This window comes from Urocampus carinirostris, chromosome 8 (assembly GCF_059441175.1).
Source record: "Urocampus carinirostris isolate Australia breed hairy pipefish chromosome 8, RoL_Ucar_1.0, whole genome shotgun sequence".
NCBI classification, from domain to species: domain Eukaryota; kingdom Metazoa; phylum Chordata; class Actinopteri; order Syngnathiformes; family Syngnathidae; genus Urocampus; species Urocampus carinirostris.
In genome coordinates, this window is record NC_142356.1 from 22,603,699 (window position 1) to 22,622,312 (window position 18,614).

General features: G+C 39.5%; 2 protein-coding genes across 2 annotated transcripts; one reads left to right on the top strand and one right to left on the bottom strand.

The window, feature by feature from the left end:
- Window positions 1-5,308, bottom strand: ccdc86 (coiled-coil domain containing 86). The gene is made up of 4 exons (XM_088343101.1): window positions 4,689-5,308; window positions 847-976; window positions 691-765; window positions 1-332 (listed from the first exon to the last, which is right to left on the bottom strand). The coding sequence occupies exons 1-4, from the start codon at window positions 5,267-5,269 to the stop codon at window positions 174-176; spliced, it is 945 nt and encodes a 314-aa protein (XP_088199227.1). The 5' UTR covers window positions 5,270-5,308; the 3' UTR covers window positions 1-173.
- Window positions 5,309-5,599: 291 nt separating this feature from the next.
- Window positions 5,600-17,421, top strand: glb1 (galactosidase, beta 1). The gene is made up of 16 exons (XM_088341996.1): window positions 5,600-5,796; window positions 6,666-6,835; window positions 6,923-7,073; window positions 8,519-8,579; window positions 8,665-8,759; window positions 9,481-9,661; window positions 9,744-9,802; window positions 11,053-11,174; window positions 11,807-11,847; window positions 12,484-12,596; window positions 12,670-12,744; window positions 14,017-14,106; window positions 14,234-14,347; window positions 14,560-14,691; window positions 16,069-16,308; window positions 16,393-17,421. The coding sequence occupies exons 1-16, from the start codon at window positions 5,746-5,748 to the stop codon at window positions 16,633-16,635; spliced, it is 1,938 nt and encodes a 645-aa protein (XP_088198122.1). The 5' UTR covers window positions 5,600-5,745; the 3' UTR covers window positions 16,636-17,421.
- The last annotated feature ends 1,193 nt before the right edge of the window (window positions 17,422-18,614 follow it).

The following is an 18,614-nucleotide window of genomic DNA, read 5'->3' on the forward strand; positions in this document are numbered from 1 at the left end:
TCATGAGGGAATACTTTATTGAATAGAAAGCCTTACAAATGGAAATGTCTGAGGCTGAAATTAGACTTCAAATCCTGTACAGCAACAAAATTGTTTGAGAGTAATACGTAATAAGTTTCACTCTGCATAAAAAATGTTCTCTATTCGTCTTTAAAGGCAAAGGGTTTTCAAGTCTAAGTGTCACTCTTGTCTTTCTTTGCCCGCTTTGCTTTGTTGTGGTTTGGGTTTTTGCTATAATTGTTGGACTTTTCCAGGAGTGCGAGTGTGTCACGCTTCTCGATCTTCCTCAGATGCTTCTTCTTTATCCTCTTGAGCTTTGCGGTGTTTCGAATCTGGAAAAAAAAAGTCACACATTAATAATGCTGTACATGGAAAGGTTTGCTTAAGTTCATCAGTCACAGGTGTACCTACTATGACGGATAGTTTATTTAACGTGGCATAATGGCAACAATATTTGAAACGGCTTTTACTGTGACGCACTTTAGTTCCGCACTTCCACAAACAAACTACAATAGTACCCATTATGTACCTCAGGACAGAAAAAACAATATAGAACATAAGAAACAAATGTCTGGAGTCAGTTCTGCTTGACACATATTGCTATGCCCAGAAATGGTTTCAAAATGTTTTGCTTTTGAATCCGAGTGTCCTATATTGTTTTATATTCGGACAAGCATTGTGTGTACGTACCACTTGCACGACCTCCGCTTTGCGTTCATTCTCTTCGCGTCGCCTCAAGTTCTCCTCTCGCCGTTTCCGCTTTTCCTGTGGCAGGGGGATTGCACAGGGATGTGAATAAAGATAGACGACAAATACGTTTTTTGTTGTTTTTTTATTTCACCGTACCTGTTTGGCTTTGGCTTTCTGCTCTTTCAATTCTAACATGTACTTCTGCACCAGCTGCTTTTCTCGCTTGGCCTGCATCTTCTTCCCCCAGGAGGTGCACAACGACGTGTCTCGTACCAATGCAGAGAACCTACATGAGCACACGTCAGATGATGGTATTTAAAATAAGTTATTATTCGTAACTTTAAAAATAAAAACATAAGAACTACTTTTATGACACAATCAAGAAATATATATATTCTCTTGTTTATTTTACTTAGGCTTTTATTTTAATCTGTACTTTGGTCAACTATCAGGCGCTGTTGTTTACTATTGTTTGTTATCTCCCGTCTTGATTACAGTAATGTACTACTCTCCGGTCTCCCAAAGTCCAAAATCAAGAGGTGGCAGCTGGTACAAAATGCCGCAACGAGGCTTTTAACTAAGACAAGAACGTTTGATCACATTACCCCGATTTTAGCTAACCTGCATTGGCTCCCCGTTAGCTTATGATGTGATTTTAAGGTTGTTTGTAGTATACAAAATCATGCATGGACTTGCTCCCTCATCTCTCTCAGATTTAATTTCCCTGTGTTCCGGTCCAGAGCCTTCGCTCTGAAAATGCTGATCTACTTGTGATCCCAAGAGCCAAGAAGAGAACCGCAGGTTCGAGAGCGTTCTCCATCCAGGCCCCAGTGCTGTACCTCAGTAGGCCTAAAACACACTTCTATTCTATAGCTTATGGATGACCTATATTTTACGTTGAAAATATCTGTGTATTATTTGTTACTGCAACATCTAAAGCATCTTCTTCATTTACCTCATGTTGAGGTTTTGAGTTTTCTCTTGTCCCCATGTAGGTTTTAGATCAGCGGAAGATGTAGTCTGCAGTTTGCAATAATCTGTGCAGCCCTTTGAGACTCCTTGTGATAAAGGGCTGTACAAATAAACATGACTTGCCTATTGTAACCAAATTTGGCAATCTTGCGGTTGACAACAGTTTGTACAAAGGAAACCACTACTTAGATTGAACAAAAAATAAGTATTTTTATACAATTAAAAAAAACAGAACTGAACAATCGTAGCCAAATTTAGTAAACTTATCAAAAGAGCAGCTAAAGTAAATTAGACAAAAAGAAAAAACTTTTTTTTATTTGCCCAGTAGCTGGTTAGACCACACAACAAAAATTATTTCTAATCCTTTGTATAATATTTAAAATAACTCAAATATTATTCCAGGGCAGTGATTTATTTACTCAACGAAAACAAGGAATGTATTGACTCATTGCTGGACAGCTGCTTATTATTAGAATGCTCTCATGCTGTATGACAACTGTATATAGTACTGTTTGGATCTATTGAACTATCATATTATCCATTATACATAAGTATATTTGTTTTTTTATTTTCGTTCTGTAGCAACAGGAGCCTTACACACATCTGATGTGAAAACCACCTGGGAAAGTAAAGCATTTGATAGAGATTTAAGAATTATAATAAAGTACAACCAATCTGCTTAATATTAACTGTACCGGTCCTGGTACACATCATGTTGGATGTCTTAAGCACCACAATGATCTATGAATCAAGAACAGCTTAATTGTCCATTAATTTTTTTGATGCAATTGGCGGTTCTTGAAATATGGATGGCTTGTGCTCAGTAACAGCATTTATTTCCCTTCAGCTTTGTGTCAAGTGTGAATTAGGTTTTGTTCTAAATTGTCATCCTAAACCTGAGAAAAGACATCCAAAACAAACCAGATAAAAAAAATAAAAAAAATAACCTGTTCATAGAATATACCACGGATGTCAAAGTCAAGACCTTCGGGCCAAATTCAGCCCCAGAGTAGATTTTATTCAGCCCAGAACTATTTGGATTAAGAATTGTATCATACACTGGGAAATGTTATGTATTAGTTTTCACTGTCAGTACTCCTCGTAGCACTTTTTTTAATTGTAGTTTGTGAATGATAGAATTTTTTTTTAATTTCAAGTGATTATAGCCCACTTTTGCCTGAATAATACCAGCTTCTTCATTTAATGGGATTTTTTATATTAAAGGAAATTGTCTTTTGTGTATGTTGAAAATAAAAGATTACTGGTAGAGCCATAAATCATGTTTTTCTGTATGGCCCTTAAATACAAGGAGTCTCAAAGGGCTGCACAGACCAGACTATTTTAGACTACAGATTATTAATACACCATCCCCTGATCTAAAACCTACATGAGGGCAAGGAAAAACTGAAAACCTCAGCATGAGAAAAATGAAGAAACTTTGAGATGGGACCACACATGGGGTAATCCCCTTTCCAGAATGACCATGCTGCAACAGATGTTGCAATACACACAAGAAAAGTTTCCTTTACGTATGTGAACATATTGGAATATATTTATAACCCTTTCAGTAGATTCAATTTGTTTCACTAGACCAAGGTTTTTCAACATGGTGCCCACGGGTGACAGGTAGCACCCTAAGAACCTGTGGACAGGTTCTGAAAATAGCTCGTCATTGTGATTTAATGGAAATTTGATCCCTAACTGGTATGTTTGAGTGGTTGACTAAGCCTATTTCACCTCTACCTCTAAAAATCACAACCCGGCTAAAACATAGTAAATATATGATAAGTTGTTATTTGAGAATTGTGTATAAAACTGGTAGTCCTTCGGCCCAATAGGTGACAAATAAACAACTATTGGGAAACCAGTATCGTCTTATTTTAATCACCATAGAGATCTGACTTTATTCAAGAACACCCGATGCTACACGCAGGTAGCCAGCCTCTCTCAATTGTTTTCTTACACTGAAAGGAGAAGGCCTCCAATTTTGAATAGCCAATAAAATCAAGGATCCAAGCGTTCCAATTTCCGCATGTGAGTCGGCGGGTTATAAAGCCCAGACCACAAAACGATGGATTGAGCGTGCGTCTTGATGCAAGTGGGGCTCTTCGCACATATCTGAGGCTGCGTGTGCTTATGACAAATGTCCTGCAATTTCGTTCTAATTTTGTGTAATGACAATAAAAACAACTGCTATCATGTGTAATGTGTTAATATTTGTAGTTCCATAATTATTTTTTTTGTGTTTCAGTCTGGAATGTCATCTCGAAATAAGTTTAACCCATTAAGGGCTTTTATAAAGGTGGGACACTACTTCACAGATTTTCACTTATTGGGAAATGCGGCAACCGACTTGTGTTGTTTGCGTACAAAACGGCTATTTGAGCCGTCTCATTGACGTGGGACCCAGCTACCACCCAACCGAGTCGGTTCCCATCGAGACGCTATTTTTCTGTTGTGATTGCTCTAAATGCATTTTTTCAGGGGTTCTGTGCTGTTGACTTTGAATTTATTGAGTATAAAAGGTTAACTAGTTACTTTTACGATAGAGTAACTCAGTTACTTTATGGAAGGAGTAGAATCAGGGGGCACCAGGCTGTACTTGCCCAAGACTTACCTCAGAAAATAGTGCCTCCACTGCACGGACCCAACTTCCTGCCGTCTTGAACAAATATGAAGTGACCATTTGAATATGTATGACTCAAAAACCATGGTATCATCAGATGATAATGGCACAGGCTGTTTTTTTCCAATTTTTTCACCACAACTTTCAATTTGACCTTCTAAGGAACAGTGATGTCATGTTCAGTCCTCATGTTGTGGTTTTTCCTTGCCCTCATGTCAGTGTCAGATCAGGGCATAGTATAATTGCGGCCTGTGCAGTCCTCTGAGACATTTTGTGATTAAGGGCTATATAAATTAAAGGAAATTAAATAACTTAACTAGATTAGACCAGCAAGCGAGCAACTATAACCATTGACTGTTTTAAAGTCGCGTGCCCAACACTGTTATTAAGAACACATCACCTCTTTTTGTTGCGATCCTTCCACACTCGTCCCGATTTTGGCTTTCCCAGAGGACAAACCACAGTTGGTTTCATACTAGGCTTCTTATCAAGGCGAGGCTTCTTATCAAGGGGTTGCAGCTTCATCTTTGGGGTCGCTGGCGCTCTTTCTACCTGGGTGGGTTGGAGCATAGGGGCGGCTGTTTCCACTTCTGATGCGGAATCAGTGCGATGGTCCAGTGGCTTCAAATCGACACTTTCTTCAGGTTTCTCCAACTCCAGTACGGTGCTCAATGCGGGTTTGACAGACTCCGAATCGATACTCAGAGTAAGTTCCCCCGCCTCCGATTGAATATTGACTACGGGCTTCTCGTTCTCCGTCTTCAGTTTGTCATTGTCTTCTGGTTTTTCCTCAATATTTTGCGTCGTTCTGACGGACCCCCTAGTCCTTCTGCCCGGAGTTTTCACCGGGGTTTCGGTGCTAAGGAGTTCGGAGGGGGGTCGCAAAGTGCGACCACTGCGCGTTCGCGTGGCCATGAACAGCGAGTCATTTTCGTCCTCTGTAGTTTTAGAAGCGTTGTTAGTAGGCTTTCTTTTCGGCATGTTTTTCTAACCCACGTGTGACTGTGACGCCGACCCGGAAGTGACGTGCAATCTGAATTTCCGTGTTTTTTCAAACGGGGAAATCTTTACGATCGCCTCCTGTGGTGGAAAAGTGAACTGCAAGATTGCGTCTAAATAGATCATTTTTAGAAAAATATATTGGAATACTTACAGGGAAATGTGTAAACATAAAAAAATTGCAGCAGTTTAAGACAATAAAAGAACTCCGTCGATTCCACACGCAGTAGAGTTTGCCGTTGATGCAATCCTGCCATCTTTTGACCAAAAAGCGTCATTGCAGCATATCCAATTTTGCATCACATGATCCGAACTTCCGCAGCCCAAGACGCCCCATAAAATGATTATTACTCATCAAGACAGATAGACTACACAAGATCAGTAAACAACCACGAAAAAGCGCACTAGTTTTATGGAGTGGAATTAGAACCTTGACACATTTTGGGCCAGGATTTGACATGCCGCTCTTGAGTCTTGCTGGATTTCTGCTGCTACTCTTCGGAATTTCGGTAGGAAATTTTCTTATTTTTTTCCCCTTCCAGAAGAAATCTTTACATCTTTGTATCAATATGGTGTCAAATTAAAAAACATAAACACACCAGCAAAAATATACTAAATTGAAAGCCTGTTTATTACTGTTTTGCTACATTAATAACGCGATAATGAAGAATACAACGCCAAAACATTTTTGCATTTTAATTACAACCAGGGCAAATTTAAATCTATTTGGCATAAAGAATAGAGAGAGGAAAGAAAATACGATTGTCTTGTACGTTTTCTGAGTGCACTAGAAATAAGTCTTAGAATTGATTACTGTAGTTTAAATAGGGTAAGTTGATTTTTACTCTAAACACTTTGGCAATCCGGGTCAATAAAGATGGGATGAAGTCAAGCCTTGTTAACCTGAGAGGGCACCCTGACTCAGCAGGCACATCTCATCTGATACAACAGACAACACGACTGTTAAAGTAAACAGTTTGTATTTGAACGAGTTTAAACTTCAGTAAACACTCAAAATAAGAAGAATACATGAATGTATTTTGAAGACAGAAAGAGAAGCCATCAGATGAGGAATTCCATACCCGTTCTAAGGCCCCTGAGCACCCTCTTTTTATTTAATTGTCAAGTTTTAAACAAGCAGTTCAGCCCTAAGGGCTGTGGAATCAAAGAACAGCAACATGATTGGTCAATAACAACAATTATTTAATAGTCAAGACAACGGACAACGGTGCGCAATACTAGTCAAAAAAAGGAACTGGCATCCTATGAAATCCCCTGTATAGGTGTGCAATATTGAAAACAGGATAAACTTTTTATAGTTCCCATTGGAGTAAGCACATATAATGTATCTTTAAATTGTTTTTCCTTGTGTTTGCAGCTTGCTGCACCTCCGTCTTTCAGCATTGACTACAAGAACGACTGCTTCCGCAGAGATGGAGAGGAGTTCCGCTACATTTCGGGCAGCATCCACTACAGCAGGATCCCAAGGGTCTACTGGAAAGACCGCCTGCTCAAGATGTATATGGCAGGCCTGAATGCCATCCAGACGTACGTGACCTATCCATGAATGTATTGCTGACTCTCGCAAATGTCAAAAATACGTAAATAATCAGATGTTTTCTTTTCCTACCCTAGGTATATTCCATGGAACTTCCACGAGTATTCTCCGGGTAGATATGACTTCACGGGAGACAGAGATTTGGAACATTTCCTTAAACTGGCACAGGAGGTCGGCCTGCTGGTCATCCTTCGACCAGGGCCTTATATTTGTGCTGAGTGGGACATGGTAAGAGAAATGAGGCTCACCGCACCACGACACAATTATGCACAATTTAGCAGTTTACACTAACTGGATAAGAGCCACATTTTTGGCATTATCACACAAAAATAATTCTTCAAGAATAGTCAACAAACAATATGTTTTAGGGACAGTGCGTATTATTTAGTTTCTTTCAGTGGTTAAAAAAACACTAATTCATTAAAGGTGCCTGCCTAAATGTTAAACTTTGTTATTCTCTGCCGCCATATCCTGGCATTAAGCCACAATTTCAGCATCAGTCAGCTCATTCATCAACTACGTTCATTTCTTAGAAGAGAACAAATAAACTCTTCTTTTTTCATTTCCTTTGGGGTTTGGGTCTGCGTTTGGTCTGCATATAAAACAGGCCTTTTCTTGCTTTTACTATTTTTGTCACGACCAGAACGGAATCAGGACCCAATTGCGTAACGTTAAGCACAAGTTTTATTGATAGAAAGAGGAAGGGCAACGCCCGGGGATCTGGTGCTCGCTGGACACAGGAAGCAAGCCATTCACAAAATCGGATCTTGATCCGAATGCTGAAGGGGATCTTCCGTAGCGGGAGATGGCGGTGTCAAGGACGGAAAAACAGGTCGATAGCCGAGACAGGAGAGCAAAAAAACGTGGTCGGGATCAAAAGCGGGTCGTAAGCCGGGACGGGAGAGCAGACGTGGTTGGGATCAAAAACAGGTCGTAGCTGGACACAAACGGGAAGATCAGGAACAGACGGGTGGAAAAACGGGTGGAAAAAACGGGACAGGCGGGAGTTAGGGTTAAAATGCTTGCCTTGTAACAACAGAGGTTTGCTGACGGACTGACAACCGGAGAGTGACAGGACTGGGTTTAAAAAGGGACAGGGAACCAATCAGGTAGCGCGCAGCGGCTGGCGCCAAATGAGCAGACACAGGTGAACCTAGTCAGTAATCATGACAATTTTCATGCTACACTAACAAAAAAACTGTGATGGCGATCATGGCACTCTCCTATGGACGGATGAATGGATTTTAATTTGATAGCTTACATTTCTGCAGTTTTTAGTTTTCTTTTAGAGACTCTATTTCATTTAATCATTTTATAGTGTTAACTGTAAATAGTATCATTAAAGGTCCACATTTGTGTTACGTTGACATTTCAGTTCATGACATTTGTGGCCTTAAACCTGTTGCACAGTGTAAATGTTATGTTCTCATTGTCTCGGTTGAAATAAATGTCAGCACAGACTTATGTGCATTTTTTTAACATCATCAGAAGTGTATGATTTAAGTTGCTTGTTTTTTTAGGAAAGAAAAGTGATCCGCAATCATCACGTATATGGATTTGCAATGCTTGTAGAATCCCAATTATCGAGAATTGTGATATTGTGAGAATTGTGACCAAAGCATATCATCCCACCCCTAATTATTACTATTTCAAATGACTTTTCTTTCTGCCAGGGAGGATTACCGGCCTGGCTTCTTCAAAAGAAAAACATTGTGCTCCGCTCTTCAGATCCGGGTGAAAATCATTATGCTGCAGTTGTTTACGTATCTATTTGTTGCAACCACGCAGCATTAATCACTTAATAAATTGCTTGTCTTAGATTACATAGCAGCCGTTGATAGTTGGATGGATAAACTACTGCCGATGATGAAGCCTTTCCTCTATCAAAATGGTGGCCCCATCATCAGTGTTCAGGTGCTTTTAAGTCTTTTTTTCTCCAGAAATCAGCCATTAATATTTGTTACTGAATTGGGAAAAATCCATTCATTAAATATGTACTATTTATAGTGTGTATTACACTAATGGACTACAGTAGTGAAGGTGATAAGCTATTTTTTAAGGCTTTTACCCGGATAGGTTTATAGTTTTGTACACACTAAAAATAAGGAGAGAAGACATCAGTGGATTCCAAACTTTCAAGGAGAACAGGAGAGCTTGCGTCCGGATGAGAAATTCCGACCTGTTCTAAAGGCCCTCCCCGAGCCCTTTATTTTTATTGAATTTCCAATTATACAAAAGCAGGTCAGCCCTAAAGAAATCAAAGGACAGCAACATGATTAGCCTATAGTGACAATGATGCAAACAGTTCCTAATAGTCAAAAAATATTCAACAGTGTGCAATAATAATCAAAAAGACAAGCGGGCATCCTATGCAATCTCATTTGCTGACATATATCACCTCACTATGTGTTTGAGCTGTGAGAAGGAGGCCTTTAGAGTGAGCACACCATTGCAAAGACCCTGATCATCTTTAACAATGGCTATTTTGTCGGACTGTTTCTCACCTCTACCTGCTCATTGTGTGCACAAAATGCATATATCGAGGCGTTCAAGAGCATCGTTATAAACACGCCATTCATTTAATGCTATAATTCAACAGTGGAAAGCCCCTAAGAAAAGCTTGCCTTGTTTTCAGGTGGAGAATGAATACGGTAGTTACTTTGCCTGTGACTACAACTACATGCGTCACCTTTACAAGCTGATGCGGTCCTACCTGGGCCAAGAGGTGGTGCTGTTCACCACTGATGGCGCAGCAACGGGGTTTCTCAAATGCGGCACCATCCAAGGCGTCTATGCAACTGTGGACTTTGGCCCAGGTTTCTCAATCTGCTGATCGCGGAAGTTCCGGCTGTCGTGACTTGATGGTGTTTTAAATTTTTTTTTTAATTCTGATTTTAGGTTCAAATGTATCAGAAGCATTTGCAGCTCAACGGCACGCCGAGCCCCATGGACCTTTGGCAAGTTTACTGCTGGTTTCTATTTCTTATTCATTTATTGGTGCCTAAAATAACAACTGCTATTTACCAGTGGCGGGCTGTGCATTTCACACATTGGCCTCCAGTAGTGCTATGTCTGACTCAATCCAATCCCTAATAACTATTGAAAAGCTATGAAAATTTTACTGCAGCTACAGCTGCGACGCATGAAAATCCTCAATTTAGGAATATAGCCACATTTTACTCATCAAAGATCATTTTTTTTGTTTGTGCACAAAATCCATCATCCTTTCTTTCCTCAGGAATATTTATATTACTCTGTTGCACAGGTTCTCTGTGCGTTTCAGTTCAAGAAGTTATTTTCTATTGCCGTTGAAGCTAATGCTGAAAGTCGAGCCTTTCTTTTCATATTTCCTGCATAGGTTTTTATTCGATTTAGGGCTGTAAAAGTAAGACAGAAGCAGTGGACATAGGGATTTTTTCCTTCATATTTTTGTTGTGAAACTTCAGTTACCGCCCGCCAGCCAAACATAGTTTGTAAAACCGCTGACGTTTTGTGACACCTTCTAGGTGTCATGGTGTCGCCAACTTGAAATCTGATTGGCTAACCCAACAGCGCTATTGACACTTATTTTCTGACTCAGAGCCTGCAGAAACAATTGAGAAGGCACCCGGCTAGGTTTCTGACCCTGGCAAAAAGTAATGGCTGAAATGTGGTTGCTTGAAGTCTTAAATGTGCAAGCACACTTGTGAAAGCAGAGCAACCAGGGGAAAAGCAGTGAAAGGAAACTCAAAGACAATTTTGAATCATTTAATAAGTGTTCATGCACAAAATCTAATTAACATCAGATGATTCAGGTATTTTTTAGACCAGTGGAGAAAGCCTTGTAGGCCCTGACTCCCTTCCACTGCTATTAACAATCATGGAATGCTTAAATAAAATTTGTCCCCACATCTTGTAAGTCTGGTGTCACCAACCTTTATTATGTTTATGTTTTAGTTATTACCAGTTTGTGATTACAAGAAAACACTAATACATCATATCAGTTACAGAATCAAATTTGTAATAAATCTTTGTGACCTATCACTGGTGAGCAATTTTTGCGGGGTGTTTCAAAGTTCTTAGGGGGCTACCTGGTGCCCACAATCATCATGTTTGAGATCCTTGTTTTAAGTCAGGCTACAACTGATATATGCATATATTCTTTTAAGAGGCTAGCAGTGTTTTTGGAATCAAATTTCCTCACTATCATTCTCTTTTTGCCCACTAGGTAAATTCTGAGTACTACACGGGCTGGCTGGATCACTGGGGTTGGCCTCACTCCACTGTCTCTACTAAAAAAGTTGTCATGACCCTTAGCAAGATGCTGGCTATGGGTGCAAATGTCAACCTGTAAGTCCAGTTTTTATTTTTATTTTTAGGATGGAAGTAAATCACGTGAGTCGACATGATACATCATGGCTGTGTTTGCAGTGGTGGCAGGAATTTGTATATATTTTTTACAACCGAATATAAGACCAGGGACATTTCCTTAACTTACTATTAAATTATGATATTTCCACAAAATAATATACTGAAGTTGTTAAATTGTTACTATTTTAAGGAAAAGATAGTTTTATGGGCAAAAAGTATTTTATTAGAAACATTGCATTATTTTTGTTATAAATTAAAACCTTACAAGCAAAGAGTTTCCAAAATACTAACTCCCCACACTCTAGCAAATTAAAAATATTTAAAAATGTAAATAATTAAGATAAAATAATATTTTCCCCCCTAAGAAGCCACATCCAGGAAAACACGATTTTATTAGTTTACTAAGCACACTAAAACTATTTTTAGGGGGTAAATTAAAACTGTATTGGATCAACTCTTGAGCTATTATTGAAACTTGGAGAGATCAGAGTTCAATTTTTTATTGGGCTGGCAGTAAAATAGTTAATATAGAATTTTGCAAAAATGAAACAAAAGTATGACAGTTACGTGTTGATAAGAAGTTTTGAAAATAATCCTTTTTTCCCTGACAGATACATGTTTATTGGTGGGACCAACTTTGGATACTGGAATGGTCAGTATATAAAATAATCACTCGCTATAATGCGGTTCACCTTTCACAGTCTCACTGCTTCATGGATTTTCATCACGCATTGTGTTCTGCATTCTGATTGGCTATACTTAAAGAGTTTTATTTCACAGATTTCACCTATGGTTTAATATACTGTATATATTTATATATATATATATATATATATATATATCCATCCATTATCTGCACCGCTTATCCTCAGTAGGGTCGCAGGGGTGCTGGAGTCCATCCCAGCTATCTTCGGGCAGTGGGCAGGGAACACCCTGAACTGGTTGCCAGCCAGTCGCACGGCACACAGGGACCGACAACTTGCTCGCTCATTCACACCTAGGGACAATTTTGACCGACCAATTCACTTAACATTCATGTTTTTGGGATGTGGGAGGAAACCGGAGTGCCCGGAGGAAAACCACGCAAGCACGGGGAAACTTGCAAACTCCACACAGGAGGTTTGATATCATGACCTCAGAACTCTGCCGCACACGCGCTAACCACTGCCCCGCCGTGCTGCCTTATGTATACATAAATAAAATCTATAATTGATTTAGTTTTATATATACATTTTTTAATTTCAATAACAACTTTATTATGCTTTCTGATCATATTTAAACTCCCTAGGTGCCAACTCGCCATACGCATCACAGCCGACAAGTTACGACTACAACGCTCCACTCACTGAGGCCGGAGACCTCACCGAGAAGTACTTTGCCATCCGGGATGTCATCAAAATGGTGTGTGGAGTGAATATTAATAAACTATTGTTGATGTTTCATTAAAAAAACTCGCATATTCTCTTTATAACAGTTTCGCAAAATACCCGAAGGGCTCATCCCGCCATCGAGTCCAAAGTTTGCATATGGTGCTGTCAAAATGCAGCAGGTAAGCAATATATAATATAATATATATATATATATATATATATATATATATATATATATATATATATATATATATAATGGGATCAAAAAAGCATTATTTAACTACGTCCCTGTCAGTAATAAATGATAAATAAATAAATGAAAAAGAAATATGGAAATTAAATGAAAAGAGCACGTATTATTTAGACATTATCAAATCAAGTCATGTTTAATTGTATTGCCCTTAAACACAAAGAGTCTCAAAGGGCTCCACAGACCACAGATAATTGCAAACTACAGATTATTATTACACCATCCGCTGATCGAAAACCTACATGAGTGCAAGGGAAAACCCAAAAACCTCAACATGAGGAAAATGAAGAAACCTTGAGAAGGGACCGCAGATTAAGTAATCCCCCTTTCAGGATGACCAGGCTGCAATGGATGTTGCAATGACAAATAATAAACAGATATTGTCAACATAAAATATAGGTTATTCATATGCTATAGAATAGAAGTGGTTTTTAAGCTTAGATTTAAACATTTCCACTGAGGTTACAGATCGAATCTCAGGGGGAGGAGCATTCCACAGCACCGGGGCCCGAATGGAGAACACTCTCAAACCTGCGGATCTCTTCTTAGCCTTTAGTCTTTACTTTAGCAAAATTTTGCTAGATTTACTTAAAAAAAATTCTGTTAATCACTCTACCTAAAGGTGGGTTGCGTAGTATGAGGTTTTCTTAAAAAGTTAAATATTTTCTCTATTAAGTAAGTGTTAACAATGCCCAACTGAGTTCAAAGAGTCCTTGTGGGTTTTCTTCCATTGCACATATCTACATTAATCTTGCTTTTTTTTCAGGCGTGCTCGGGGCGGTACAAACCTTTAAAAAGATGAAATTAGAGGATTCAATTCGAGCATGTCCTAAAAAATGTCATTTGCCTGCAGGCAAATCATGTGTTACTCTGCCGCCACCTCTTGGCTTAAAGTCATGATTGCAGCCTTACTAATTCAAAACGCTCTCCTCACCTTCAACTGCTTTTTTAATTACTTTAAATTGAAATACAATAAAGTACTAACATTTTAACCCCAAAAACTTTTTTTTTCAAAGAGAAGTAATGTACAGAAAAAAAAGAGTTCTTGGTGTATGGTACAATAGTGAATTAGATCATCGCAGGGGTTGCAGAAAACCTTTGGCATGAGGGCCCTTACTTTGACATTTGTGATCTAGATTAAACTCATTCCGCTCCTGACGTTGATCTTGATTAAAATTCTTTATCTGAATTTTTCATACAGCTCCAAACGGTCGTAGAGGCCTTGGAGTCCATCTCCTTCTCTGGTCCAGTGGAGAGCATGTTCCCCCAGACCTTCACTGATCTCAATCAGGTACTTCCTCATACTTTATTATTACTGTATTTATTTATATTAAATCTAGCAAAATCAAACGTCCTAAAGATAAGCATTGTGACTTTTCTTACATGTTGTTTTAAATGGCCTTTGTGCTCTCCTGTAGGCATATGGCTATGTGCTGTACAGGATTAAGCTACCGGTAAACTGCAGCGCACCCACGCCGCTAGCATCGCCGCTAAACGGGGTTCACGACCGAGCATATGTGTCGGTAGATGGGGTGAGTCGACGAATTGACTGTGTCTTATAAGGTTAACCCCCAAAAACGTCTCCACAAACTGGTAAAATTGGTCAATATTTGATAACACTACACGATAATGATTCTGACTGAATGATTTTGACTGGGTTTGCATCAAACAAGTTAGAATGGTTCTAATTTCCATTTATTAAATAAAAGATTACCTTGTAAATGTTATTATTTTTATAAATTAGGTGGCTGCAGGGATTCTGGAGCGGGACAAAGTTTTAAGTATTAACGTGACAGGCAAAGCTGGCAGTCAGCTTGATGTCCTGGTGGAGAACATGGGCCGGATAAACTATGGAAAAGACATCAATGATTTCAAGGTTTGGACATTTTTTTTTCTGGTTTTCTAGCTCTCCTCATAACGAAAACAGGAGAAATACTCTATAATATTGTCCTTAATACAGTATGTCACAAAAGTGAGTACACACCTCACATTTCTGCAGATATTCTAATCCATTGTTTAATTGAACAACACTGAATAAACACCGCTTTGACACAATTAAAGGTAGTCTGTGTAAAGCTTATATAGCAGTGTAAATTAATTTATCCCCTCAAAAACTCAAAAAATAGCCATTAGTAGCTAAACCCATGTTAACAAAAGTCCAAACATCCTGAAGTAAAAGTTCCTGAAGTTCAATGTTTTGTGTGGCCACCATGTTTTCGCGGAAGCACTTTAATCCTCCTGTCCATGAATTTTACCAGTGCCACTGGAATGCTCTTCCCCTCCTCCATGACAACTTGACTGAGCTGGGGGATATTTGAGTTCTTGTGCTTATCCACCTTCCGCCTGAGGATGCCCCAAAGCTGTTTTATTGGATATCGATTTGGAGACATGCTTGACCAATCCATACTCTTTACTCTTAGCCTCTGTAGAAAAGCCTTGGTCATCTTAGAAGTGTATTTGGGGTCACTGTCTGGCTGGAATATTGTCCTACAGACCAGTTTCTTGAGGGAGAAGATCCTTCTCTCCTGCAGGTTTTCACGTACTTGAGTTTGTGTTTTCATGTAACGAAATGCATCTCACCAATTCCAGTTGCACTCGTGCAGCCCCAAACCATGACATTCCCAACATCATGCTTGACTTTAGGCACGACACAAATATGTTTGTATTCCTGGTTGCCGCCACACATGCTTCCCACCATCTGAGCCAAATAAATTGATCTTTGTCTCATCAGAACATAGGATATATTTCCAGTAAGCGATGGCCTTTGTTTACATACTTCTTTTCCTTGTGTTAAAGCGATGTTTCTTCAGTGATGTTCTATTAAACATTACAACAAACTGTACATACGAATTATATTTTTTATTCATAAACATCTCATCTCATTAGCTACACCGCTTATCCTCAGTAGGGTCGCGGGGGTGCTGGAGCCCATCCCAGCTATCTCCGGGCAGGGGACACCCTGAACTGGTTGCCAGCCAGTCGCAGGGCACACATGGACAGACAATTCGCTCACTCATTCACACCGAGGGACAATTTGGTCCGGCCAATTAACCTAACGAGCATGTTTTTTTGAATGTGGGAGGAAACCGCAGTGCCTGGAGCAAACCCCGGGAGAACAGGAAAACTCCAAACAGGAAGTTCGATCTCATGACCTCAGAACTGTGCCGCACAGGCGCTAAGCACTGCGTCACCATGCTGCTAGAAAACAAAAAAACACAAATTTCAAAATATTTCTATTGTATTCTTCACACAGGGCCTCGTGAGAAACCTTACTTTGAACAACGTGGCGCTCCAAGGGTGGACCATGTACAGACTCAGCATCGACCAAGCAGTCCAAGAAGGCGTCTTGTGGGACACCAGGCCCACGTCGGCCGGCCCTCCTTCCCCCGCTGCCTTGGCCCTTCCTGCTTTCTATGGAGGAAGTTTCATCATTCCAGACGGTATTCCGGATCTGCCTCAGGACACCTACATCAGCATGCCCAATTGGCGCAAGGCAGGCTTTGTTGTCTATTCTCAACGTCACATTACCGCCATGTATAAATCCCACTCAATTAATTCGTTACATTTTGCATCGTAGGGGCAGATTTGGATCAACGGTTTTAATTTAGGACGCTACTGGGGAACCCGAGGCCCCCAGTTGACGCTTTTCGTCCCGGCCAGCATCCTCACTACCTACACAACAAACAACGTGACCGTCCTTGAACTGGAGGGGGCACCCTGCCTCGGATCGTGCACCGTGGAGTTCACCACGATGCACATCCTGAACGCGACGCTGCAGGGCGAGCACAAAGACCACTGGCCATTGTTTCAAAAGAGTTAACTATGATAAAAAGGGATTTCTTTTTATATATTTTTTCATTTGATTGTGACTGATTATTTATATTTTTGATTGAATTAGTGATACATTTTCCCAAAGACTTGACTACAGAGACAGTTTAACCAAGTTGCCAAAATCATGGAACACTTGACATGCTTTTTAAATTGAAATATACTTTACGCATTTTTTTTTAATGCACTGATGTTTGATAAAATGAAAGATCCTACTGCACAGTGTTAGATTTTCAAATATAGATATGTTGCCATAAATGATTACTGTCAGAACCAGAACGGAGACAGGACCCACGTGTGTTACATTTCTCTCAGTTTTATTGGAAGAAAGGAAAGGGTTGCACCCTCGATCCAAAGATCGCTGGACGTGGGAAGCAGGTCGCTCTGAACGCGGAAGTGGGACTTCCGTGGTGAGCAATGGCGGTGTTGGGAACAGAAAAAACAGGTCGCTAGCCGGGACTTGAAAGCAAAAAATGTGGTCGGGATCGGAAACGGGTCGAAAGCCAGGAGAGGAGAGAAGACATTGTCAGGATCAAAAAACGGGTCGTAGCCATTAAAACAGACGGGAGCAAAAATAGGTAGGAGTCAAGGTCGAAAAAACTTGCCTAGAGTACACTGAGGTTCCCAGATGGACTGACAACAAGTGACAGAAAGGAGTGGGTTTAAATAGGGACAGGGAGCCAATCTGAGTCCGAGGCAGTTGGCGCCCAACGAGCGGGCACAGGTGCTTCGCATCAGTAATCATGACAGATTACAATTATTTTGGAAAAAAAAACAACTTAAATCCCAATCACTAAACTTTTCTTATTTTAGTTTCTAGAGAGCATACATGTTCCAGTGCCTTGCAATCTACAATGATCAAGTTAATTATTTTAAATTGTTATCAATTATTACTGTACTTTGAGCTGGTTTGTATTATTTTTGTGCAGTGTATGATTTGAAAATCTCATTTATTAATATGAATTTGGAGTTCAAATAATTAGGAAAAATCGTTACCATTGGAACAATTTTTTAAACTGCAAATTCGGACAGTGTGAATTATTTATCGCCTCCAAGAGTCCAAAAAAATAATTTAAAAAGCAAATTTATGTTAGTTTTACAGAACATGAGACTCGGTTCTAGGGAGCAGATAGAACTGTCATTTTGTTGCTACCGCTACCCATAAAGTCCAAAAGCCTTCGGGGGAAAGAGAAGTAAAATGGTGTGTTTTGGTCGCTTTGAGTCTCTGTAGTTTGTATTCTTCCTACTGATGTTAGCACTCATTTTTGGATGTACTGTGTTTCACCATACAGCAATAGCTAATGTTAAAATGATACACACTGTCCCTTCAAGCATATTATAGTAACTGTTACAGTGCCTTGTAATCTATAATGATCGATGTTTGTTTTCACTGTTATTACTACTTTTGGCTTGTTAGCAGCATTTTTTGCACAAAGTCTCGTTTGAAAATATAAATGTATTAATAAGAATTGAAAGTTGAAATAATGAGGGGGTGGACCTGCAAATAGCACGATTGATTACACAAGAAATTTGGTTTTAAATGTTTGCAAAATGGAGATAAATGGTGAACATTGTAGACAATAAATTGTAGCAATACAGTAATCCCTTGGTTATCGCGGTTAGTGGGGACCAAAACCACCCACGAAAAGTGAACATCTGCGAAGTAACGACGCCCCTTCAAAAAGGCTTTAAAAAAAAAAAAAGTTATTATTTTTTAAATTATTTTATTATTATTATTTTGACCCGGTTAATGGGGAACAAAACAACCCGCGAAAAGTGAAAATCTGCGAAGTACCGGCGACCCTTCAGAAATGCTTATTAAAAAAAATGTCTGTTTTTTAAATTTAATTGTATTATTATTATTGTTATTATTATTTAGACCCGCGAAGCTCTGAACTCGCGAACGTGGAACCGCGAAGTAGCGAGGTCCCACTGTAGTTCAATACAAAAATGAAACTTGACAAATACAAA

Coding starts and splice junctions, on each gene's coding strand:
- ccdc86 (XM_088343101.1), bottom strand. CDS start 5,269: ATGCCGAAAAGAAAGCCTACTAACAACGCTTCTAAAACTACAGAGGAC. Junction 766..846: donor AGAAAGCCAAAGCCAAACAG/GTACGGTGAAAT, acceptor CCCCTGCCACAG/GAAAAGCGGAAACGGCGAGA. Junction 333..690: donor AAGCGGAGGTCGTGCAAGTG/GTACGTACACAC, acceptor TTTTTTTTCCAG/ATTCGAAACACCGCAAAGCT.
- glb1 (XM_088341996.1), top strand. CDS start 5,746: ATGCCGCTCTTGAGTCTTGCTGGATTTCTGCTGCTACTCTTCGGAATT. Junction 6,836..6,922: donor GGCCTGAATGCCATCCAGAC/GTACGTGACCTA, acceptor TTCCTACCCTAG/GTATATTCCATGGAACTTCC. Junction 14,107..14,233: donor CCTTCACTGATCTCAATCAG/GTACTTCCTCAT, acceptor GCTCTCCTGTAG/GCATATGGCTATGTGCTGTA.